Source organism: Ambystoma mexicanum, chromosome 6q, assembly GCF_040938575.1.
Source record: "Ambystoma mexicanum isolate Mex_15411 chromosome 6q, UKY_AmexF1_1, whole genome shotgun sequence".
NCBI classification, from domain to species: domain Eukaryota; kingdom Metazoa; phylum Chordata; class Amphibia; order Caudata; family Ambystomatidae; genus Ambystoma; species Ambystoma mexicanum.
Window position 1 is genome coordinate 1,439,245,031 of NC_090937.1, and position 25,433 is coordinate 1,439,270,463.

Sequence of the window (25,433 nt, forward strand, 5' to 3'; positions counted from 1 at the left end):
AGACTATTTGACCAAGCACCCTACACCTGAAAGCTTGGTGATTCAGGTGGCAACGTCGACCAGGCAGTCTGCTTACACTCTATTCCCCTGGATAGGGACGACAAGAGGGTTGATGCCTGGGCTCTGAAGATTTTCTCATCGGGCATTATGGCCTTTAAGTTGGCCAATGTTACTTGTACTCTTTTGAGGTTTACTTCCACCCTGTTGGAATGTATTAGCATGGCGGCTGAGCACATTCTGGAAGGCGAAGAGAGATGGCTTGTGAATGACAGCTAGGCTGAAATGAAGGAAGAAACCTGCATAAAAGGCAAGGCTTTTTAGCTTGGAAGTCAGTCGACCACTGGACGAAGGAATCCGAAGAAGAACTTGGAAGAGATGCCTCCTGCAACTCCTGGGGGTAAATATGCCCCTGCTGGGGCTGATTTAGCAGCCTTCCTCGTTCACCTTGAGGGCATCTTTTCTGTCCCCTTTGTCCAGCCTGCACTCTTCCCTTTCCAAATGAGGAATAGAAATGAAAAGGACGGCCCTTCCAGGAAGATGAGCCTGAAATAGGGTTGTTGATGTATGGAGGCGCTACGTGATTTAGCCGCCGCCTTGGATGTCTGCAGCTTCTCCAGACTTATCTACCTTGCTGCCGAACAACCTTGAGAAGCCTGGTCTGCACATCCGATGCAAAGCCGGACTTTCTCAACCACGCAAACCTGCATAGTACGGTGCTAGAAGCCATGGACTTGTGTTGGCGGAAGCTTGGGTGAATTTCTTTCAGGATCAATTTAGTCAGGGTGGGGAGATCCTCATTTGTGATTTTAAGTCAGTAGGTCAAGACCCTGTATGGAAGGCCAATTTTGATAGGGAGGACTCGGATCTTATCTTCAACCTCAATTAACGGGCCAGATGGGGGTGACAAATGGTGTTCTGAAAAACAACCCCCATCTTTGGGCAGACATTTTAGGAAACTTATTCAAACAAATTGCAAAGTATGGTAAATACCCTGACCCTTGGCATCAATTCATATAAATCCCCATCTTCGAAAAGGGAGATGGGGGGGGGGGGGGGAGCACCAGCGAGCCATCGCCTCATCTCACTCATCGACACATCCTCCGAGGTCTCTGCCACTATGCTTCTGCGAGAATTGTGGTCTTCGGGCGGAGGCTCCCCATCGCCTGCACCTGTTACAAACTGGATTCGGGAGGGGAGGCAGTGGGCACCTTAGAGTGGGCTACTGCACCCTGATCAGATGCTTTCTCCCCTGCAGCAACATTTATCCACGCCTCGTTTTTGAAATGCAAGCCGGCAAAGCACCTTAGACTTCTCGAAATTGCCGCCCACATTTCCTGTTGTCCGGTTGCCTAGCAACCACCATCGACACCTATTGGAGCGTCACCAGCTCTTCTGTGGAAGGGCTCCACAAGAAGGCGTTAGCCGGGCCCACGTCACCAAAGGCACACTGTTATAGGCACTTGCCTTTCTGTGCCTGCCCGTGCCGCCGGACTGCATACCGCCAGGTTATTTTCAGGCATCATGTAAGTACTTTTAAAGCCTTCATTCTTGTAACATCTACACACCCACTGCCCTAACTGCAATACTGAGCTCTATTGTAATCTGCCCCACCCCTCTGCGCTAGCCACCATAATATTAATGCGCTCGAGGGATTGCGCCCCACTTATTGAAGTACTCTATGCACGGCTCCCCCTTCAGCAGAGCCCCCATTGTTATTACTATACTCTCGCTTTTCTCATTTCATTCCAACAGTCTTCTGTGTGTTATGTTACCTACAATACTGTTTTCCAACCTACACCTGTTATTGCAATTTTAATGATTGTGTTGCAATGTTAATGTAATTGTAATGCTATGCATACATTAGGACTTTAATGATAGCAGCACCCTAGTACCTCTCTATATACCAACCCCTATACACACACACAATTCTAGCCTGCCCTTTCTCTGTGACGCCCACCCCTACCTACCACTAGGCTAGAATCCCTGTCCCCTCTGCACACACCCTCCCTCATGACACACACCTGCACTGTAATTTTAAGCAGTACAATTCACACCCTGCTTTACTTCCATACTCCACGCACATGCCGACACTCACCATGCAACACCCTCAATCAACCAACGCATGAGCCACCCTCCACACCTTCCCCTCCAACATTTCCCCCTACCCTCATTTTTCACTAAATGCAACCTCACAGCAACCTGCCCTACACCCACCATAACCTCACGCCCAAGACCCAACCTGCCCTACACCCACCATAACCTCACGCTCAAGACCCACCAACATCAGGAACCGCCTCCGCTCAAGATACCCTAGCACCATCAACCAAGCTCCACCTATCTCATCCAAGACCACAGACCGGCCTACCAACATGCCCAAACTAGCCCCACCTACACCAGCCATGACACCCCAACCCTGCCACACCTGAACCACATATCACCACTCCTACCTTATCCCAGACCCCACACAACCTAAAAATGTGCCCTTATCAATGCAAGATGCACATGCCACTGAAATTCACAACCTCCTAATCAACCTCGACATCCTAGCCATCAGAAGCCTGGCTTCATAGCACCACAGGGCCCACCATCAACCTTGCCATCCCACAGGGCTACTCCATCAGGCAAGACCACCTTTCCTCAGTAGGAGGTGGGGTAGCACTCCTCTTGAAAGATCACCTAGCGGCCAGACAAATCACATCTAACCTGGGTGATGACACCGACTCCATTGCCATAAAAATCGCCCTCTTCCCCCCAAGTCCACATCACCATCAACCTAGTTTACTGGCCACCTGGCCCACTATTGGAGTTCCAGGAGAACCTCCTACACCGCATTACAGAAAGCCTAAAAATCACCTCCAAAAGCATCCTTTTAGGTGATCTCAACCTCTGTTTTAAGGACAAACCAGCCAAATCTCACACTAGCCCTAAAGAATTTGGGCGTTGACCAAAAAATAATCTCACCCACACACAACAAAGGCCGCATCTTGATTGGATAGCCGACCACAACTGAGGTTGACATTTGCTCCATCACCCCCACTCCCTGGTCAGACCATCACCTCATTCATTTCATCATCCCCACTGCCTCATAGGCCAAGAAGCCTACCCCTATTCCCCCAGCCCTGGCAAGATGTGCCAAAAATCTTAAAGACAAGATCATACCACACCTCAGCACCCTCACAACAGATCTCAAGTCCTCCGACCCATCAGTGCTAGCAGATGTTTACAAACGCACCATAAGCACTGCTATATATAATAATCATTGCCCCTCTATAGAACAAAAAAGCTAAAACAGTGAACCGTTCAAACACATGGTTCTCCTCAGAACTAAAAGCGCTCGGCTCTCGGAAAAGAAAAGCGCTGAAACCTGGCAAAAACTACCCTCCCCGGACACGCTATCCTCCTATAAAAAAAATTACCTCTCAATACAAAAAAGCTATAATTCCAGCCAAGTCCGCATCCTACAATGAAAGAATTACAAATGCTATCTCCGAATCCAAAACTCTTCGCCATTTTTCAAAGATCTCACCATACCGGCTGCCAAATCACAAGATATTGTCAAAGACCAAACTTGGTGTAACTCTTTACAATCTGCCCTATTGAATAAAATCAAACTCCTACAAGAAAAAATTAAGGAGCATCACAAGAATCTGTCACAGCAAATCAACCAACAGCACTGAGCACCTGCCCACCTCCAGCACAGTGCCCCCGTCCGCCAAAGCCCCCATAACTCTGTTCAATTTCAGAGAAGCAACTGAACATGAAGTCATTGAGATAATGAACAAGATTAAACCATCCAACTGCAAAGGGGACCCCTGCCCAGCTAGTCTTATCAAAGACTGCACTGAAACACTCGCCCCATTTCTCAAATCCTTCATCAACTCCTCCTTCAACTCCAACACAGTTCCAGACAGTCTAAAAGAAGCTTGGGTACGCCCCCTTCTAAAAAAGAAAACCTGCTCACGACCCAGAAATTGCTAATAACTATAGGCCCATCACCACCGTGCCATTCTTGCTCAAGATCCTGGACAAAGTTGCCTACATGCAAATCCAGAAATATCTAGAAACCAACCCCATCCTAGGCAAGACAGTCAGGTTTCCGACCAGGACTGAGTCAGCCCTACTCGACTTAAAAATACAACTTGGGAACATCATGGACAAAGGCAAACCGGCACTTCTTCTACTAGATTTGTCTGCAGCCTTTGACCTGGTCAACCATGATATCTTAGACATGCACCAAAAAAATGAAGGTCACTTCTCCCCAGAACCTATCGCCTGGGTGGCCTCCTTTCTAAATGGAAGAAAGTCTTCTAAAACACAGCTTCAGCATACCCTACCATCATCCACTGGCATTCACCGGGGTTCCTGCACCGCCCCCACACTCTACAATATATTCACCCTTCCGCTCTTCAATGATCTCGACTGTCGCAACATAGCATACACCAACTGTGCTGACGACACGCAGTTACTACTCCCACTAACTGGGACCTATGAAGAAGATGCGACAGCCCTAACTAAAATCTACACAGCTATCCAAACCTGGATTGCTGCCAACGGCCTCTGCCTAAACCGGGACAAAACTGAGATCCTCCTAGTGTAGGTACTAGCGAAACACTCAACAAACTTCCCCCGCAATATAAAACCTTCAACATCGACTACTTCACCATCAGTCTCCAAGACTGTCAAAACCCTAGGTGTCCACCTAGATGCCTAATTATCCATGTCCCGCCAGGTCAACGCCATGGCCTCCTGCGCAGCGCTCACCACCAAGGTGATCAACGCAGTCAAGCCCTTTCTCCCCACCAAAAACTGCCTATCCATCGCCAGAGCCACAGGAGCCACTAAATTGGACTACTGTATGCCCTATTCCTAGGCACCTCTCAACATTTTTAAAAAAACTCCAAATCACGCAAAACACGCTCCAGGCAGCACTGACCATTCCCAAAAGGGAACACATCTCTCAAGCAAGGAAAGGGGCCCCTTGGCTACAGGTAAAGGAACATATACTCTTTAAAGCCATGGCCATCACACACACATGTCTTTCATCTGATGCCCCACACTACCTCTCGGAAAGAATCACCCTCAATCCCTCTAACAGACCTACTAGATCCCGCCGTCCCAATCAGATTTATGTACCGACGTTCAAAAGAACCAAAGCCGGAGGGTCTAGCTTCCAACACCTCGCACCCAAAAACTGGAATGCCTTGCCAACCTCATTAAGGAATGAAAAAGCATACACCATCTTCTGCAGTAACCTAAAAACCTTACTGTTCCGCTAATGTATAAAACCAGCCTGCATAGTTATGCTACTGCACTGTAACCATAGTAAAGCATAATGTTGGACCCGCATCTTTCTCCTACACACATGGCTTTCCTATCTTTACTACTGCACTCAAAGTATGTATATATTACTGCAACCGACTTTCTTTTACCTATGCGAAGTTCAAGCTCGCTGTAACAGCGCCACGATGCCCCAGGGCCGTTTTGTGCGCTTTATACGTGCCGGTCTCTCAGAAATCTACCGCACTGGGGCTACAAACTTGTATGTATTCGCCATAGACCTCTCAGCAGCTTTTGACAATGTGGATCTTCCACGACTTTGGAAGAAGCTGGCGAATTGGGGTATCGACCTGGGCATTCTGGTTTTGATTCAGATGCTATACTCGCATAACATATGCCAAGTGAGGTTTAATGGCAGAGGAACTCTCTCAATACCCATTTTGGTGGTTAGAGGAGTCCAACAAGGGCTAAGATATTGGTGACGGTTTTGTTTGGAGTCTAGTTGACTCACGGCAAGAGTAGAAAGTTCCTTGACATCCAGGAAGGGAGAATTTTTAAGAGTGCTGGGGCTCTCCGTCCCAGACCCAGTCAGGCTTATAAGACGAACTGGGGCTATTGTCTTGGATGGGCATCTGATTAAGTAGCCTTACCCTGGTCTTTAAGATGGCCAGAACAGCCACTCCTGAATTTCACCATGGGTAAGGGAGTCCTCCCTTTTTTTTGTGTAAATTTAAGAAAGGTGTGTGTGTGTGTGTGTGTGGAATTCATGGAACAACTTTATCTCCAGGGATCGTTTTCAGACTGCTTAATAGATGAAATATTATAGCAGATCTCCAAGACCGAAGATGCCTAAAAAGGTATGGAGGGCAGGAAGTTTGGTACATGCCTCAGAGTGAGCACAGAGATTTCCATCGGCCAAGCTTAGAGACTGGTACCTTTTAAATTCAGACGGATATCCACAGAGCTATGGCTCTGCAGATTGTGTGGAGGGGAAATGGAGACGCTTCAACATCTGATGCACTGCCCCAGGGTTTTGGATGAGAGGCTCACAATGTTCTCTGCCTGCATCAACTCCCTGTTATGTCATATCAGCCGACCTATGGCATAGACTCTCCCTGGCCTTTATAACATTTCTGACCGTAATCTTTGGTAGACTGGGCGAGGTGATGAAGGCAGCCCAGCTCCAGGTAGAGTAACTGGTGGGAACCAGGTAGGGTAATCGCACACATTGTTCCAACAATCCATGCTGGGAGAGGTAAGGAAGTTTTGGGGTTGAGTGCAGAGCAATCTGTTGGAATCTGTGAAGGCAACTTTACAGAGTAGCGGCAAACTGATTATTGGGAAATATGTTGTGTATTTTTATTTGTGAGGAAAGTTAATTTTTTTTATTGGACCTCATGAAGTGTATTGAATTGTTTCTCGTTTTCTGAATATTATGTAAATAGTACTGTGTACTAAATATTTTTTTTTAATTTAAAAGTGTTCTACAGGTCTATTCGACACTCGGCATGTTGAACTTTTTTGTTTCTCCACCGCATTCCTCCCCTTTGACTCTTTCGAGAGATTCAAATTTAAATGCTTACAGCATGTGGGTAGAGAAGGCGGGATGTGCTTTTTTAACACATCTCTTGAACAGAGATGCGTGAAAAATGTCCATTTGGAACAGCTGCTCAAACAGCGTATGCCAGTGATCTGCCACAGACACACATCTGTAAGGTGGCTAATTCCAAGCAGCAGCCAACCCTTGCCTGATGTGAATTACGAACTCCACACAATGCCTGGTATATACAAGCCTTGCTATTCACAGCTTCATTGGAGGAGGGATTTCTCCTCGTGGAAACAAATTCCTTCCTCTCCAATACATTTACGATATCGTTTACAAATGGTTGGACACTAAAGCGAGATTTAAGATTTACTGCACTGGTTCAGTAGGTGTAATTGCAATATCTAGTTTACCATGGAGCACAGTAGACCCTATTAACCCTTTAGATTTGGTTATTGAGAACATACAGGGAGTTGTGGCTTGCTACTTACACAAACAACCCAATGACTGGGAAACTATCGTACATTTGACAGCTTTCATCCCAGGAGAACCAAAGAAATCTTAACCTGCAGTCAGTTTTTGCCACTGTCGGCACTGTACTTCAGTAGACTATCACTTTCATGCTAACAACCCAATGTTCGCAAGCTCGAAGCTACTCTAAAAAGCTTGTATCACACTCCATGAAAGAGGGCATGCTTCACCCTATGTGAAACACTTCTTACCACCAAATCAGGCATGTTAAAGAGGACTTACTGGTTTGTGTTCTCACACATAATACCAATACAATTGAGCTAAATAAAATGGTGCGGAGATATTGATCTATAGTGCAATCATGCTTTTCTAATGAATCCGTACCGAAGTTTGCGCTTAAACTATCCTAAAATCTGAGCGACCACTTAGTACGGTCTCAATCTAAGATGCCTCGACCTCACTACTGATCTCGAACCTACACCACACTAAAGGCCACTTTCCCTGTGGGAATTGCACTGTGTGGAAATTCACCAAGAAACCCAGGTTCTCTCTGGTTGGACATGGGCATTGGGAATTGCGGAATTCAACCAATTGTAAGACAGCTCTGGTGGTTTACTGCATCGAATATGCCCTTGTGCTCTACAATATGTGCAACAGTTCATGTTCGTATATCGGAACACAGGTCTAGAATGCGCCGTAAAAACAGTGCAGCCCCCTTGAGGTCCCACTTCCTAGAGCACCAACAGCCGGCAGATGACTTTACCTGGTGGGTAATAGCCACAACGCAGTTTACTCCTCAAGGAAGCATGGTGGATACACAGGATGAATGATATTTGATTCTTGGCGAGTAAGAAATTATGTTGGGTGTGAATGTATGGAATTGCAGGGAAGCTGGGTATTGTAATTGGTGGGTAGTGGCTTGCAATGTCCCGGGTATATAATCCTGATCTATTGGATGTAATCCTTCGTTGTCTTTCGAGCGGCCTTAAAGGATTTTTGTGGCACAAATTTGGTTCGTTATTCTGCCTTAAACGTGTACTCTTACCCAGCATGTTTTTTGGGACTGCACCAGACTACTGAGCACATTTTTCAAATGTACATGGTCCCCCTTTGTGTACTTGAAGTACGATAAGCGCATAGTGATTATCGCCCCGATTCATGGAATTGTGTGTGTAAAATGCGGCTTTGTGTGCCATTCTGCACGCACACCTTGTTGGACGAATTGGGATTTGCGGGCAAACTGGCATGCAAATCCCTGTTTTACACGCAAATAATTACATGAATCGGACCCTATGTATTAAAATATAAGAAACCACTATTTCAATTATCCATTGCACACCTCGCTAGGAGTAAACTTAACGGTGGCGCTTTGGGCCTCCTGCCAGGCCGGCAGCTGTGGATAAAGACAACTCTCCTCCCAGCTCGGGAAAGAGGGCTGTGTGCAGCTGCTGCCCCCATTTTCCCCCCTCTGTAAGGCATCGTGGCCTGACAGAATTGGACTGCTACAAAAATGTCTATGGGTTTAATGAGGCTAGAAGTTGGCTTGCACCATCTCAAAACCCTGCCAGAGGTGAGCTTTTTTCAGTTTCACTGGCCAGTTTAATGAACTTTTTTTTTTTGTCGCCCTCTTGCAAGCTTGCAAATGTTTCATTTGCAGCCATCCTTTTACTTTAGAAAGAAAGGCCTGAATTATTGTCGGTGCAGTTATTGTACAGGGCTCACAGTTCATATTGCCCAGTCTAGTATTCGTTTAGTAACGGCAGCTGATTTTAATAGGGGAACAAAGACACCCCATGTGCACGAGGTGGCTAGTGCTAAGGATAGTTTGCTTCACCCTAAATCTAACACTTTTCTGTGAAAATAATACAGTGCTACTATAAATCCCGCCCGCCATCAAGGATGAAATTAACGCCATGCTGCTGGCCGTGCGTTGGCCATGTTCCAAGTGTTGGTCTGGTCTCCCTCCATTCACTGGATCAACATTTCATGTCTTTAAGAGGACCCCAAGCAATTCATGTTTCCTGAATAGGAGAAAATGGGATGCAGGAAGCTTGAATGAGTGGCCCACCGCCTTGAGCCCCACATTGGGACGGTCGGCAGCTAGCCTCGAACCTGCCAGGTCGCTGCGAGGCCGCGCAACGCATGAACAAACCCTCCCCCAGCACCCTCCAAAAACCTTTTCATCTTTTGTTGCCCAGGCGGGCCTCCATTTAAAGTTCAAATTCCAGCAGGCTTGGAAAGAAGGCAAGGCGATTGCCGTGGGCAGGTCTAGCAGATGATAATCACGCATCAAGTGAGCTCCAGACAAGCCCGCACTTTGTCCTCTGACAGGAGGGAACAGGCCGGGGGTACGTCGCCTTGAATGGGGGCTCCAAATCCTTTTTTGCAGCAGTGAATGAAACTCCACAGAGGTGGCGGCCACGAGGAGCATCTGGCGCTTTGCGGTTCCTTCTGCCAATCCAAAAGGAACTACTGTGAAATTAGGCCCAAAATGTCATTTAATGAAGTGAGGCTGTGTTCCCGGCTCCCCATGCATCGCAGGCGAAGGGTAGCCGGAGGGAAAGTATTTTTGGTGTGGTTGAGGGACGCAAAGGAAGCCTCCATGTGGCCTGTAGCTTTTAGCTTTTCAATACTTTTTACCCTGTGGGCGCCTTGGAAACTATTGCACGCTTCCTGACCTGGAAACTAGCACTAAATGCCACGCCACCCCCTGGTTTCTGAAAGCCGAACACGCCTCTATTGTAAAATAGTCTTCAAGCGTGCGTGTTATATCTTTGGCACAGTCCCCATAAATGGCGGCGAATGAAGACAGCTGCATCTGACACTAAGCAATGCCACGCAGTAATCCCACCAGAAAGGTTGTGGGCAGATGTTGCTTCGTTTCTTTATTCTGAGAAAGCGCCACCGAGATGGAAATTAAAGCGCGGCCACTCGCCTAATTGCTGTGACCCCCCACCCCACACACCCCGGCCCACAATATGAACTGTTTAACTTGTAGTGGCCCTTTGCGTTATACCTACAATGTGTAAATATTGCGTGCACCGAAAAAAGACCTCCACATTGAATTATGTTGTGGTTTGTGATTCGGGAGCAAAAATAGCCTGACTGAAAAAATATGAAAACAATTCTTTTTGATGGACTAGTATGGTTTAGAGCAGGGGATGTGGGGTGGTGATTCGTTTTGAAGTCTCTACCCTTTTCCAGATGGACGCAGTGCAATGAAAGGTTGTGCCGAGCCTCTAGGCACGTTTTACTTGATTTGAAACTCTACACTTCCATTCATTTCAGTGTCAAATGACATATGTTTTTTCCTACGTATCTTTCAGTGTTCTAATTCACTAATCTGTTCATTATTTGATTTTAAAACCTATTTTGGACTCTGGTGTTTGTGGTGGAAACGTAATGCTCTTGATTTCTGTTGATATTTTTTGTAACCACTGAAGTAGGGACTAACTGATCTGGCTTACACAATACACACGCCCTAGCCACACACTAGCCCCTGGAATTCAAGGTTCCAGTTTTATCATGACTGCTCACTATTACTCTGGTCTTCTCTTCTTGGAACTTGGCGCATTTGCCACGGTTGACGCCACCCTTCACCTGTTGATTTTCGTCTCCCTCTCTCTTTCCTCCTTACCTTCTTTCTTCCCTTCACTCGTTATCTATTAACTACCTGGTCCTCGTGCTCTGCAAGGCTCGTAAAACTAGATGGAGGTTGCAGCAAGCACTGCAATGACTTCATGCCTCTTTGAAAGACAGCGTAGGGAGATCTGATAGTTAGCAGAATGGTAAATGTTGAAGCAACCATTTTCTTTTTAAATGTTTGTGCTACAAAATTCAATTTCATTAGTGTAACGCTGCATGCCGTGCTCATGTGAAAACTCTATGAATCGTTGATCCTATTTAAGGGTCTTCTTTCACCCAGGACTAGACATCATCCTACCTGCATGGAACAGTTGGAATCCCTCTTGCTAAGTTTCCAGTGAACTCCCCGTTTCAGGTTGTTTTGCTCTGTTAAAATGTTAGTGCTATTAGGTGGCCCTTTGGCACCATCTATGACAAAATGTATTGGTGTAAGAGTACAGACTGGCGGATGTGAAGGACACAGCTTGTTGGAGTTTAAGCTTTTTAGCCACCCATTGAACCTACATGGCCATGATAATCCTTATGGCAGCTTGCCTTCCAAACACCCCCCTTCTTTGAATCTCTATCGTGCAGAAACATTCAACTATGGGCGGTTATGGAGCTGCCATTATATCTTGACTGTCTTCTGAAGGGTTATGCATTCATTGCAGCTATAAAGCAACTAATGTTGTAAAAGTGTGAACCTAGTGGGCCTTCAGACAGTTGATTTGTAAGCAATGTGCCCGCTCATGCGTTCCTTGCATTTATTTCCTGAGAAAAACCAACATTGGCAAAGCCAGCAGTTTTGACTTTTATAGGCATTTACCAGGCACTACAATTGCACACCTGCGTACTCTTGCTAAGGTGGTCCTAATCCATAATTGATGCTCTGTGTATTTAGGAGGCTGTTTGGCACGGTAGCCTCCTGTGCCTGACGATCAAAGGCTATCTATCTCCTCACTGCTACCAACAAACTAACAGAGTTGCATGCTGTGCACTTCTGGGAAATGTTATCTTAGTGGTTTAGATAACCTATTGGCTGTCATAACCATGACAGCCGAGCTTCTGTCTGGATACTGCGTGGCTTGGAACTGTAACAGTTTAGAAATCAGATTTTCTGAATGACGGCCTTACACAGTTCTATCTAAAATGGCGGTACTTGGTTTACTCTCTGCCATGTTCATGTTCTTCGTGTGTCATGCGCTGCATACCGCCATATGTCTAGTCCCTGCCCATGTATACTGCCATCTACATCTACCTATGTTCATGTCTATGCTACTTTTATGTAACCCTATCCTGGTCTGCGCCATCCTTTTTTAAAATTGTATGTGCTCTCTAGTTCCAGCCCTTCATTGTGTGACGCAACCTATTCTGCTCTTTAGGGCAGCTACATTATCCCTAATGTTTAAACTAAGTCATTTGTCAGCTTATACGTACGTTCACCTCTGCTAACGTCTAGGGGTGGGGCCACACCTGGTTTTTATTTTATCTGCATCATAACACCACTTTTTTTTTTTTTAGCTGTTGCCATCTTTTGTGCCGGTACTTCCATTATGACTGCCTGACAAATGTCCATACCATGCCTACACTAGCCAAAACTCCTGCCATTTACCATGCTTCCTAAAATGTGAGCTTGTTTTTGTCACACGCTTCCTCACAATTATTGGTTGCTGTTGACTGCTGAACTTCAACAAATTGGAATAATCCTGAAATCGGGCCTCCATTTGTAATCTCCACTAGCGACTGATAAATGGACTCCTTTTGAGTACAAAACGATGTTCTGTGTGCATGTGAAGAACCAAGGAGGCGAACAAGTTACTTTTTGCCCAGCAAGTGGCTTCCAGCTGGACTTTTTAAACCTTGCTGAAATATTTCTTGGCCAGCATGAGCTGGTTACCAGGGTTTATTGAACTCTGGTTCCCATCTTGGATTTTTAATTAAGGAGCACCAGGTTATTGGTGTTGACTGTGCTCTCAAAGTGTATTGGGGTCTAGTTGTGCCGGATATCATCTAGCAGTTTGATTTGTGCATTCAACCTAGCTATTGGATATGTTGCAAGATTTTTATTGGTGCACCCCGCCTAGCTGCTTAGTATAGGATGTTGCAGGTGAGCAGCGACTAATTCTGCAGAGACAAGTAGTTAGGTGTGTGTGTTAGTTATGGTTAAGTTGCTCAACGCGTAGAACAAGCACTTTTTGGGTGGCTTCTAACTTTGCCTCTATTCGAATCCTCACCAAACTTTGCAAAAAAAATAGTATATTGCCACCTCTGAATGATTGTCAAGTTTGGTGCGGTTTTGTATAGGGGGGGGGCAACATTTTGGGAAATTATCATAGAATCAATGGGGAAAAAGTTGCTCGCGTCTACAGTGCAAATCGCTCAATGGATTTTATCAAATTTGTTCCAGGCGTGGTGGCTTGGTCTCGAAAGCGTGCTTTTGTACATTTTGGTATAAATACGTGTTTATTTTTTTTAAATGGCCAAAAGGTAGGTTAAATAAAAAAAAAACTAGTATATCTGGGTCTGGTCTGTGGACTCACTTCCATGATGTTCGCGGACATGGGACGCGGACACTGATTGGATGTTCAAAAACTTCGGTGCTTCATATTTTTGAAATGGTCTCCATGTGGGTCTGTGGACAGTCGCAGCTGACGTGGACAGCCTGTGGTGAGGAAAGACTGGCAAACGCTTTTGGAGTTATTTGGTCAGAAGGGGGTTTGGAAAGAGTGGGTGGTGGAGTGCAGTGAAGTTGCCATGGAACTGTTGGGTGGAAAAAAGGTGTGCAGGCGCTGCCAAGTCCGTGGTCACCTTTGGTGTCACCGGACATCATTTGGATTGTTGGGTGTTCAGGGCGAGTCTTATTTGAAGGTGCATTGTATGTACTCTTTATTGTGGTGGTTGTGGCCACAGGCCTCATACATTATAATAGTGTATAGTTATTATAGGTACTAAGGGTTTGTAATATGGTGGAATTATAGAAGTCTATATGGTATTTAGTAGGACAATTGGGGATAGCATGGTCAGTGGGACGATCTAAAAACCCTTTCATGATCCACCAGTCCAACCAATACTTGCAACAGGCACCTCACTCTCCGGATGGGAGCCCATTACCATCACCACATTTCCTGTGGGCACAGGTCACAGCCCTGAACTACTAGGGTAGCCCTACACGCTTTCCAGCTGCATTTAATAGGCCAAATGGTGCAAGTCCTCAGACCACACCACTGCCATGTTCTACTTAAACGAGCAGGGAGCCAAACGCACTCTCCGTCTGTCCAGGCTATCCTCAAAAATTTGGAAGTGGGAGCTCAAGCGGAACATGTTCCTAGTGTCGCAGCACGGTCCAGGGGAACTCAATGTTCTGGCAGACACTGCAGAAATCCTCTACCCGAGGAACACAGAGGAATTCTAGACGATGTCTTGTCCCTTTGGGGTTATCCTGGCGACAGTTTATTTTACTTAGAAACTGAGTACACTTACTCAGAATGGTGAAACATATTGATGGTAAGTAATAACTTAACTATACTTTTACAGTGGCAGAACACTTTCAAGGTAAGACCTTTTGTAACTGTTCACTCTCAGAGCGTGTTATCAGTCTTTTACAAGCAAGTACATTTTCAACACTTCTTTTCAAGGCAGACCTCTTTTAGTATCCACCCTATCCCAATTCTATGACAGGAGTTCTCTGTGGAGGTGGTCTAGGAGCCAGCTGTTGGCAGGGTGAGAGAGGGCTCAGTTGAAGGCAGTCCGAGTTCCTGAGGAAGCCTGTTCAAACAATTGAGTATTCTACTTTCAACGTTAGTTGAGGGTCCAGGTGCTTCAGACACCATAGGAGGATTCCAGCAGTGGGCCTGAGTGAACTGGACCTCCCACTACAAAAATAAAAACATAACTCTTGTGATTCACGTGTAGTTTTGATTAAGTAAATACCCAAGCCACCACAGTACCTCAACACAGAAGATTGCAGCTGGGGGGACTTCAGGATCTGCAGCGAAAAACCAAGGCACTGCATTCCTTGTCAGGAGGATAGGGACCCCGGATGGACTTTTTAAGCGGAGATCGACACAAAGCTTCAGGCAAGGGTTTCTTTTTTGGCTGGACGTGGCTCTGTGGATTTGAAACCTGGCTCTATGGATTTGAAGCCTTTTCAGGAGCACAGAAGAAGACAGAATCTCGCCTGTCAGTCTCGTCGTTTGCAAGGTCCAGCGCTCTGGTGAGGGGACTTTTTGGACTCTATTCACATCTCGAAATCCAGTAAGATTCGGAATTCAGAAGCGCACCGCTCAATGTCCCAGAGGCGTATTGCAGCCCTGCAAGGTCGCAGTACAATGTGGGATGGCTCGAGGTGAGTGGTGGGTCTCAGCAGGCTCTGGGTAAGGGTGGTTTGTTTTTTGTTTTAATTTCTTTTTTTTTTTTGTTTTTTTTGGGGGGATGGGTGGGGGAGTCCCCAAGTTGATTGAAAGGAAGGTTAACTGCAGGCTCCGGTTACACGGCAGGCTCCGTGGTCAGTGGAAATCGCTAGAGCTGCGTTTTCTTCATCCTTTTCGGTTGCGGTTCCAGTGGTCGACTACTTCAGCTTTGAGGATTGGACTTGGATGCAGTATCAAACAGCCATGCAACATTCAAACTTGTGGTGGGGTGGTGGGGGAGAGGAGGGTCAAGACAGCCCACCTCCCAGTGTGAACTGGATTCTCTGTCAGGCTGGAACACATAGGGCTGTAGAGATTTGGACTCCTCAGCGCTTACTGACATCAGACACTCTGAAGCATGGACGGGATACCTGCCGAAGATAAAGTGAACATAAACTATTTTCCCATCCCGGAGCTCAGGGGAAGGAACACGAAAGGACAAGGAACACTGAAATGGCGACAAAAGAAGGCAGGGGCCTTTTTGATAAAATGAGCACTCATGGGTGCCTTTAACCGCAGTAAAGGTGCACCAAATTAATGAAAAGGTTCGCTGCCACTAGCCATTAAAGGTAAGTTTGTACTAACATAAATGTTAGTTAAAATGAGAAATGGGATAACTTGAACTGTAGTTGGCCAGAGAAAGTTAAAAAGGGAGCTCCAAGGGCAACCCAGCAACAATAGGCAGAATGTGCCAAAAGTTGTCATAGAGGATAACGTTAAGACCCTATAGTGTCTTAAACATGACACCCTTAAAAAGAGTAGATTGTGAGTGTAGAAAAAAGGTTCTCACTGAGGTATATGGGAAGCCTAATCCACCAGTAAAGCAAAAAATTCTGTGGTTGACACGGGTCAGGAAGATTTTGCTAACGGAGGGTGGGGGGGGGTGTTATGAAGAGGAAAGAACTAGACATGTCCTTGCACAGTGTAATATAGTAGCCTGTCGCACCATTATAAACTAAGCTTTGGGAGATTTGTGCATAGGACCTTATTTGATTCGGACCTGTTTTGGAGTACTCTATGGGGAGCAGAATCGGTCATTTCAATTGCAGCACTTCATATTTGGAAGGAGTTTAAAAAAAACATTGAGATTATAAAATAATGGACAATGGTGGACTAATCCCTGAAAGGGAAATTGCCAAAGGGTCCTCTGGTATATTGATTGCTTATATGGGATTCATTATTTTATTAATGTTTTAATGTCAATTTGACATGGGGATTCAGAGATTATTCAGTGTTTGAGATTCATGAAATTTAATTTGGCATTTTAATGTATTTTATGTTGTAAGGTATGTATTTCTTTATGACCATTTAATGTATGTTATTGTATATGATTGATAATGGGCAACATGTCAAGGCAGAACATATATCTGTTATTAATCTCTAGAATATACATTTCCATTCTTCATCTTTTATGTGCCGGGAGGGGGGCGGGGTTGGGAAACCAATATGCTATTGCCGCAGGAAAAGGATCACTATTAGCTACAAGACTTCCTAGTATCGGCAAACCAGGCCTTTACTTAAAACCAACCTTGCCTTGACAAAGACCATTTTGTCGAATGTGTAGGCTGAAAACCTTTGATGCACACTGAATTCAAATTGCAGTTTATTGAGCACATCAAGATACTTGCGTGGATTTATATTAAGATTTGGAGTTCTTTCCTCTGTTGCCAAGAAAATACTGCTTTCCAGGCTAGCGCAATTAACCAGAGCCACCCTGTGTTTACCCAACTCTGGAGGTCTGGAGTAGAACCTTTAGGCTCGGTGTGCAGCAACCCTAACCATATTTTAGGTTATCTAGCACACCAAGCGTCAGATATGTACTTGTTAAACTTATTAGAACCCCTCTGATGTTCCGACTTCCAAACTGTTCAGAGGCAAGTGACCACTTTTTTTTTTACCTTTTCATGTATGAGCCTGGCCCTTGCATTTCTTCAGGCCATGCTGCCCTCTATGCCACTCGGGGTGGAGGGACCGGGGGGGAGTTGAACATAACTGATCCTAGTTGGAAAAGTTCCCATTAATGCAGGAAAAAAATATCATTGGCGTCTATGGTGACTGAACTAATTGACTGGTTGACCATCTCAAGATGGAGGGGCTTGGGAAGAGGTGAAGGACAAAGTCTTAATTGAAAACAGGCCGAATGCTTCTGAACAGCTGATGGATACGGTTTTGAATGCAGAACCTTACATTAGTACTGTCCATCTTAATCATGCATTAGAATCCTCAATGCACGGAACATGCAAGCTCTTCCTTTGGTGGTGAGCATGCAGAATTTCCATATGATAAAGTCTGTGTATGGATGCCTTGGTAGAGAAAGGGGCTGTGATGCTCTTGGGGCATGTCGGAACTACACATGATTTTAATTTGTGAAAGAACATAGATTTAAAGGTTGATGTATCTAATACATTTTTTCTTTTCACTTGCAGACTTTGAAAAATTCAAAAAGCCTTTGTTCTCTGGACTACGAGGAAGATACTGATGACCCACACATGAAGACAATCGTGTCCTCCCCTTGTGACTCAAGTGACCTTATGAACATTGTAACCCCTGGGTCCAGCCCAATGAAGGAACAGCTGGAGGAAGCTAGGCATTATGGCCCACATGTGAGGCGCAACCCAAGGGAATATGAGCAAGCTGCTGAGAGTGAGGACGACACAAGTGATTGTGAAAGCACTGAAGAGGGCATCTTTCCTATTGACTGTGGGGATTTGGATCTTGAGCAGATTGAAAACAATTGAGGTCTAGCACTCATTGACTGAGAATCGTAAAGGCAAATTGCCTCCCTACCTGCAATCCATGTCCCTGGATGTCTGGATCTGCTGCATTGGGCCTGTTGTAGAAGAGATTTCTGGCTGGGTAGAAAGTGAAACACTGTCACTTTGTTTAATCTGTTGATCATTATATGGACAAAACTTTGGTTAAATGTTATATTTTTGTGACCCTAAAGGAGTAATTTTGATTAAACAAAAGAAATAGCCTAAGATATTTTGCATTTTTATGGCTTTTACAGTTCTGAAAATAGCATCTCTATTTTTAAATGAATTTTCAGAGGGCATTCTAGGAAGCAAATTCTGTGGACTCCAATGATTCTGGTGCGGGTAATTTACCCTTTTGTTGAGATTTCATACTGAAGGGAGGAAAACGTTGATTCTAACCGTTCGAGCCATCAGACAATATGAAACTCAAGGTTGACTACTATTCAAAAATACTTGGTTGCCTCACTTTAATGAGTTCTCCTTTTGAACAGGTACAAAATATTTTTATCCTGCTTTCAGACTTTTTGATCAAATGTATTGACTTGCACGGTAAACCATTTCCATGACTTCACTACTTGAATTGCTTTCAGCCTGAGCAGAGTAAGCTAGCACACTTAGTGGGCTAAAACCTAAAATAATTGCCCACTTGCGGCTCAAAAGAATGTACTAGAGCATTTGACCTTTTGAAAGGGGCTTCGTTAGGAGTTCCCCCAGGAGGTGATCCATTCGACAAGAGAAAACTAGTCCTAATAAAAACTGCTTTACAGATCTGTGTTTTGGTTTTATTTAAAATAATTATCCTGTCGTTATTGTCTTGGTCAAAGGAAGACTTATTGCAGTGCAAAATCTAATTATCCAGTAGGTGTGTTACTGTAGCATCTGAGAGCGTGTAATACGAAAGGAAGAACTTTAAAGGTCAGATCCCTGTTAGTCTAATGTAGTAATGACAATGGAGACCTTTGCTTTAAGTCCTATATATCTTTTAATTTGTTTGCATTGGTTATTGTGATCCGATTTTATTTTTTAGATTTGTATGCATGGCCACCAAGAAGGGAGCTTGTGATGGTTTTTATCCAATAGTTTAACCTTTTTAAACCTGTAAACTAAAACATTAAAAGCAATAACCCTTGCAGACTTGAAGAAGACACTGAAGGGATATACAAAGATGGAGCAGCTAAAGAAACATTAACCAATTGAGGAGAAATATAACTTAACATCAGATTCCTAATGAAAGACTGCACTGTACAGAAATGGAGACAAAATGGATCGTTTGTGTGTAGTCATAAGCCATGTCTCTGTGCGATCACATGGCCCACTGTATATTTACCTCTGTATATGGTCTTCATTTTTTGATGGTGAAGCATTCCGAATGGATCTGCCCCTCTGGTATTGTATTTTCTCCAGCATTGGATCTTTAAAGGATTCACATGCTTTAGTTGTGCGAGAATCCTCAGTATTACATTAGACAATAAAGAAATGTAGCCCATCGCTGTCCTTTTTTGGGTGTGTTTGGGCTCAGTGAATGTAACGCTAAGTGTCCAGCCCCACCCTTTATGCCCGCTTCAGATTCTAACCACATGTTGTGCTGAGGAGTCCTCTAACCCAGTTTCCCTGTAGAAAACTGTACTTGACTACAATTCTATCTAGAGGTGACGTCAACCTTTGTTTTTCAGATAAGTGGGAGCGATTAAAATTGGAAATCCAAGTAGTCTTCTCTTTAAACCATGTGAGACCTGTAGAATCAAAAATGTGTATGAGCGATGACATACGGAGTGCATTATTGCCTCTAGCCCAACCATACACCAGAAGATTGCGAAATATGCCCCACTTTTAGTGCTAAAACCATAAGATGGGCACAGGCTCCTTGTGTGTTTGCTAAATGAGGGCAAGTACCCTCCATCAGAGGCAGAGCCCTCTAAAACCATGGCAATAAGGGGCACTAGTAAACCCTCTGCTCATTGGAGAGGCTCCCATCTTTCTCTAAAAAGCAGAGGGTGGAAAAAACAGCCCTTGCTGCACAAACTGGCAATTTGTTGACAAATGTGGTAATAAATGCATAAGACTGATTCAGATAAGAGCTTGTACACTGTGTGGTTGACGGTACATATACCAGTGCACATGGCTAAGACCATGTCCACGTTGACTGCCATCTTATCAACCCAGGCCAAACCTAAACTTCTGACCCCATTGACGGTAAAATGCCCGTCTACAACAAAAGCTGGAGCTCCATCAGCTCTGTCAAGGGCACAATCCACTGCTTCGTTGACTTTACAGGAAGTATCACCGACAACCCTACCTAAACACTCATTCACAACACTGAAACCCATGACAACGAAATATAGTCAACAGTGAAATTTTCTGTTACACCCTATCGACAACCTCGTCAGTACATAAGATCACGTTGGCAGGCTCGTCGTCGATTGCGAAACCGACTCTGGTCAGATTCAAGTTAAAAAGCCAGAGGCCCGTCCAATAACACCGTCGGTTGCACCGGCGATGATGCAAAAGTCTGCGTTGTTGACTAACCAAGCAAAACCTTTACAGGAATTGTGAGGAAAAAACAGAAGGGCAAAGAAAAAGCTGTTGCAACAATATGCAGAACAGCCTGCAAATGAGGACTGCAAAGACACAGCTACGAAGGAGGCAGAAGAACCACCTATAATTCAAAAAATCCCAATGACCTCCCTTTCACAGCCTGCTGAAGAACTGTCACTTGTATCTTGCCAGAAAAAATTCTGGAACATCAAATGGATTTTGAGCAGGGATACTTTAGTCTTGTCAGATTTCTCAGACCTACAGCTTCCACCAAGACGTGTTGGCCCCACAACAAAATCCAGGCATAGTAAATCTGCAGATGCTGCTGTCTCTGCTGGTAGTTATCTTCGCTCCAACAATTGGTAGCACAATTAGACCAGCAACTACCATTGATGCAACACCTACTTAATCAGCTGATGGGTCATCATGACGGAAAAGGTTAAGATCACCAGACCTCCCCACATGGGCGATCACGCTCTCCTGCCCCACACACTGGTATTAAAATGGTAAAGAACATAGCCTGTGGGGTTTTTTTTGTGAGACCATGTGACTTACCACATGGTTCTCGGGCCACTTTTCTCCCCGTTTAGAGAACAGGAAGAAGGCGAGCTGCCAACAGACACAGATGCAGTTGTGGCTGAGATTCCACTACAACCCATTCCATGCGGCATGACTGGGACGACGGATACTGGCATGGATCCCATCCCAGGTGAGCCTCCGAAGCAGTCATCTCCTGATGAAGTTGGAGCTTTTTATACAATGACGGCAAAGGCATGTCAAGAATTTGGATTGACACCTTCAGAAAAGATGCATGATTTAATTTTGGTTCTTATGCAGAAAAAGCACAAATATGATGTCAACACCAATATTGGATCATGTTTGGGAGGAGGTTCTCCTTATGAAAAAAACTCTGAACTGGCACTCAATGCCAGACTCTTGTTGGTGGGGGTGGGTGGGTTCCGGCAGGGAGGGTTCAGAGCACCCAGTATCTTCCCCCAAATGCTTGACATCTCAACCAACCCTACAATCTGCGGTTTCAGCAGCAGGGCCAAAGCAACACCCAGGGCTCCAAGTGCTCCATTCCACCAGAAAATGAAAGCAGGAAGGTGGCTGCTTTCAAAAAGAATATCCTAGCTATTGGGGCGATGACCGCAAAAGAAGCAGACTCATTGGAAATCATGGCACAATATGATTGTGGAATAGAATGGCTTCAATACTAGAACACTTGGAGGACAAGCGTAAAGAGGCACTTGTGATATTATGTGAGGGAGAAGAATGGTCCAACCACACAAATGTAGCGGTGGACAGATCAGAAATTGGGTTTTCACAAATTGGCAATGGGACAGTGCTTAGCAAATGAGCATTGTTGAAGTGCAATTCTTTTGGGCCAGATCTGCTTGCCAAAGTACTTGATATGCCATTTGAGGTAGACCAGCTATTGGGTCCGAAAATTGATGAGGCAATCATCACTGATGCATATGTGGCCAGGTCACTCAACACTCTATCCAAATGCAACTTTTGGGATGCATCGGGCCGTTCTACACGTGTAACTTGCTGGGAAGGTGTTATGGCTTCATCGGGTGGCATATTATTCTACTTTGGCTGGGGCCTCCCTCTGCAACAGCCTTCCTGCCTTTCTGAAACTGGAGGAGAACCATCTCCGGAAGCACCTCAAGACCTTCCTCTTTGTTACTCTTACGTCCTGTCCCCTTTTCCTCCATACTGTATGGGTGTCCCTTGCTAGGGACGGGAGACGGAACCTTTTTCACCTGAAAAAACCTCTGCTCCCTTTAAATCCAGAGGGGAGCGGCCCTGGGAGCATGGGCTCCCCTGACTCTGCCCACATGCGCCACTCCCCAGGCCTTTTTCCTGCGTCGATGGGATCGGACAGCTTTCACCAGCGCTCTTGGGTTAGGCCTCCAGCCTTGTAATTCCACGCGCTCTTCCCCTGGTAAGTATTTTCTTTTTCTTCAATCGGATACCTCTGTTGCCATGCTCCTCCCCGCCACAGTCGCATCAGCAGGCTCCAGCAGGTGCTCAGCCTCTTCCCAATGTCTCATCACGCTCTCCGCCTCTGCTGCCCTGACCATGGCTGGGAGTCCTGTACCACATAAAATGTGCTTACAACGCACTCTGAAGAACAGGGTAGCCCGGTGGACGGGGCTCTTCGTAAGCTAGAGGAATTTGCCAGGACAGGTCCAGGCCCAAGGTAGGGGCACTGTTTTCATCTGCAGATAGAGCGAGAAGGACCTCTCAGGTTCTTGTTCCAGTGCAGGTACCAAGGCTACTACAGCTACCGGCCGCCAGGCAGAGGGGTCGCTAGATCCTACCGGTGTGATAAGGGGCTAGAAGGCACTATTACCGTACATACACCGAAGAGCTACGCATTAGTTCCAGAGAGATGTCTTAGGGGGCGCCTTTACACACCACGTACCTCAAATGCGGCGACTCCCCCAGGAAACGTAGGAGCGGGAGGGACCTTTCAGGTCCTGGTACCAGTGCAACTACCGAGGCTGCTGCAGCTACCGGCCATCGGGCCGAGGGGGTCGCCAGAACCTACTGGACACTGCGCTGAAGGCTGCAAGGGTCTATTACCGGGTCTATGCCAAAAGGGCTACACCCCCGTACTGGACAAATGTCTGAGGGGGTGCCTGTAGGCACCACGTACCCTGCAAAAGCGGCTCCATCCCCTAGGAAGCATAGGAGCGGGAGGGACCTTTCAGGTCCTGGTACCAGGGCAGGCACCAAAGCTGCTTGCTTCAGCTCTAAGCCATCGGGCTGAGGGGTCGTGAGATCCTACAGACTGCGATTAAGGGACCACAAGGCTCTTACCGGGTCTACGCCCTAGTACTGGACATATGTCGAAGGAGGGACCCTGTATGCACCACACACCCCTCAAAGTTGTCTCTGTCCTGTAAGCGATATTCAATCAACACTACAGCTAAGTCAATGCCTAGTCTGGGATACTGAGGAAAACCTTTATTGATGTATTATGTCCAGTTCAGTATTCTGGATGACAACCCTTGTATAACACCCCCCTCTTAGAATCCCACTGAGCCAAGAAGTAGGTTGGTTTTGCAAATTCAAAAGGTTTATTTGGACAGACAATTCAACAATATATATCTATCACACTTTATAAATAATTTGATAACTGATATCACACTTCAGAATATGACCGTGATCAACAATGGATAATGTTACAGGGGTACACTGATTTGGTTACTTAGGAGTAGTGTAGAGGATGAGGTAGCTGAAATTGCTTGATGGTTTCAAGGAAATGCAAGGTGGAATAAAATGCAGTACAGAAATAACTTATGATTTTAGCAAAAGGTAATATGATCACTTTTTCTTTTGACAATTCACTTCCCCACCCTATGCAATACAAGAAGTGGAAGGAGAGCACAGTCTCCAAGAATCCCAACAAATCACACTTTATAATGCAATACACAGTTCCAGTTCCCCCAGCAAGCTTGGAGAAAACGGGGATGAGTTTTACACACAGGCGAATTACTTTAATGTGGTTTGCAGGGAAGTGAAAAGGTGCTAAAATTGCTTTTAATTCCCTCTAGAGGTTCAGGGTGAGTGAGATGCTTGTTGGTATTAATTCAGGCTCCCTTTAGCAATGCTCTGAGTTATTACCAGGTTGCAAACGGATTCTAACAAAGGAAAGAATGGAGCTGCTATTTTGACAAGTGGAGAAATTGAGCCAAAATCGCAAATTGCGGTAAATTTCGCGAGTGCGTGTCTCGCGATTACGGAAAAGTATAGGGAGTAGGATTCTAAGCTTTCAGATGAAAGTTAAATTTCGTTCCTAGCCCAAACGGTTCCAGAGATACGGACGATTTAATAACGGTAGATTTTTGGATTTAAAGTAAAACTCAAAATGACAAGTGACAGCTTGCAGCTTCAGAATTGACAGGTGACAATTGTGCAGCTTTACAAATGACAGATTGGGTTATGCACAGTTCTGGCGGTACTCACAATATATCTTGGGCAGGAATGGGCCTCGCCATGGATCTGGTCAGGTTTTGGACTGGACTCCGGTTCTGGTCTCGGCACTTCACAGCGATCTGGGTCAGCTCTCTGGATACAGCGGCCTGTGGTTCTCTGGATCTCTGGTCTGCTTCCGGTCCGGATCAAGTGGATTCTGGATGTAACACTGTTTTCTGGGTACTGGCAAAAGTTCTTGGCACAGAATTCAAACAGCTCACCCGGCTGTTGAATAGTTTGGTTAGGTTTGCTGGATTCTGAAGGCCTGCTGAGAATACTTTTGCTTGCAGTGGGCCTTCTAGGTTCAAAGTTCTGTAGTTTGTTTAGCTTGGACGTCTAAGTGTTGGATCTCTGGATGTGAAGTCGTCGGTCAGCATGCTCCGCAGCAAATGGAATTGAATGTCTCTACCTGTCCCAGCAGTCTTTTTATGTGTTTTGAAAATGGGTGTGTGCCTGGGCCTAGCTAAGCCTGCCCCTCTACTTGTCATTGGCCCAGCTTGCCTCTCCCTTGATTGGGGGGGAGAAATGGAGTGTCAGAGTGATGCTGTAGGTTTTATGGTCAGAGGAACCTCCCCTTGTCAAATTGCACACATCTATTTCTGATCCAAATACATATTTATCTATGTACCATTTTTCTAATATTATAGGTCCAGTTAACATTTTCTGTAGCACCAAACCATCCCATGCCTGTCTTTGTACGATGTCGTGTCCACTGATGACAGAATTCTCCCCTTTTCATCCAGATAACGACCTCTAAACCTTTCCAGATTTTACACAAATGTGCACCAGGGATATGGGTTACAGATGATAAAGTGTCAGATTTTTAAC

At 45.4% G+C, this 25,433-nt stretch overlaps 1 protein-coding gene across 3 annotated transcripts in view; it reads left to right on the forward strand.

Moving 5' to 3' along the window:
- The window catches only part of FAM53A (family with sequence similarity 53 member A), a 92,284-nt gene extending 73,436 nt beyond the window's left edge, over positions 1-18,848 (forward strand). For 2 of the 3 annotated variants that reach the window (XM_069632152.1, XM_069632151.1), the window contains one exon: positions 17,751-18,848. In XM_069632152.1, coding sequence (XP_069488253.1) covers positions 17,751-18,062 — 312 coding nt within the window. In that variant the 3' untranslated portion in view covers positions 18,063-18,848. The remainder of the gene's footprint in view (positions 1-17,750) is intronic. The other variant, XM_069632150.1, reaches the window with a different exon arrangement.
- The last annotated feature ends 6,585 nt before the right edge of the window (positions 18,849-25,433 follow it).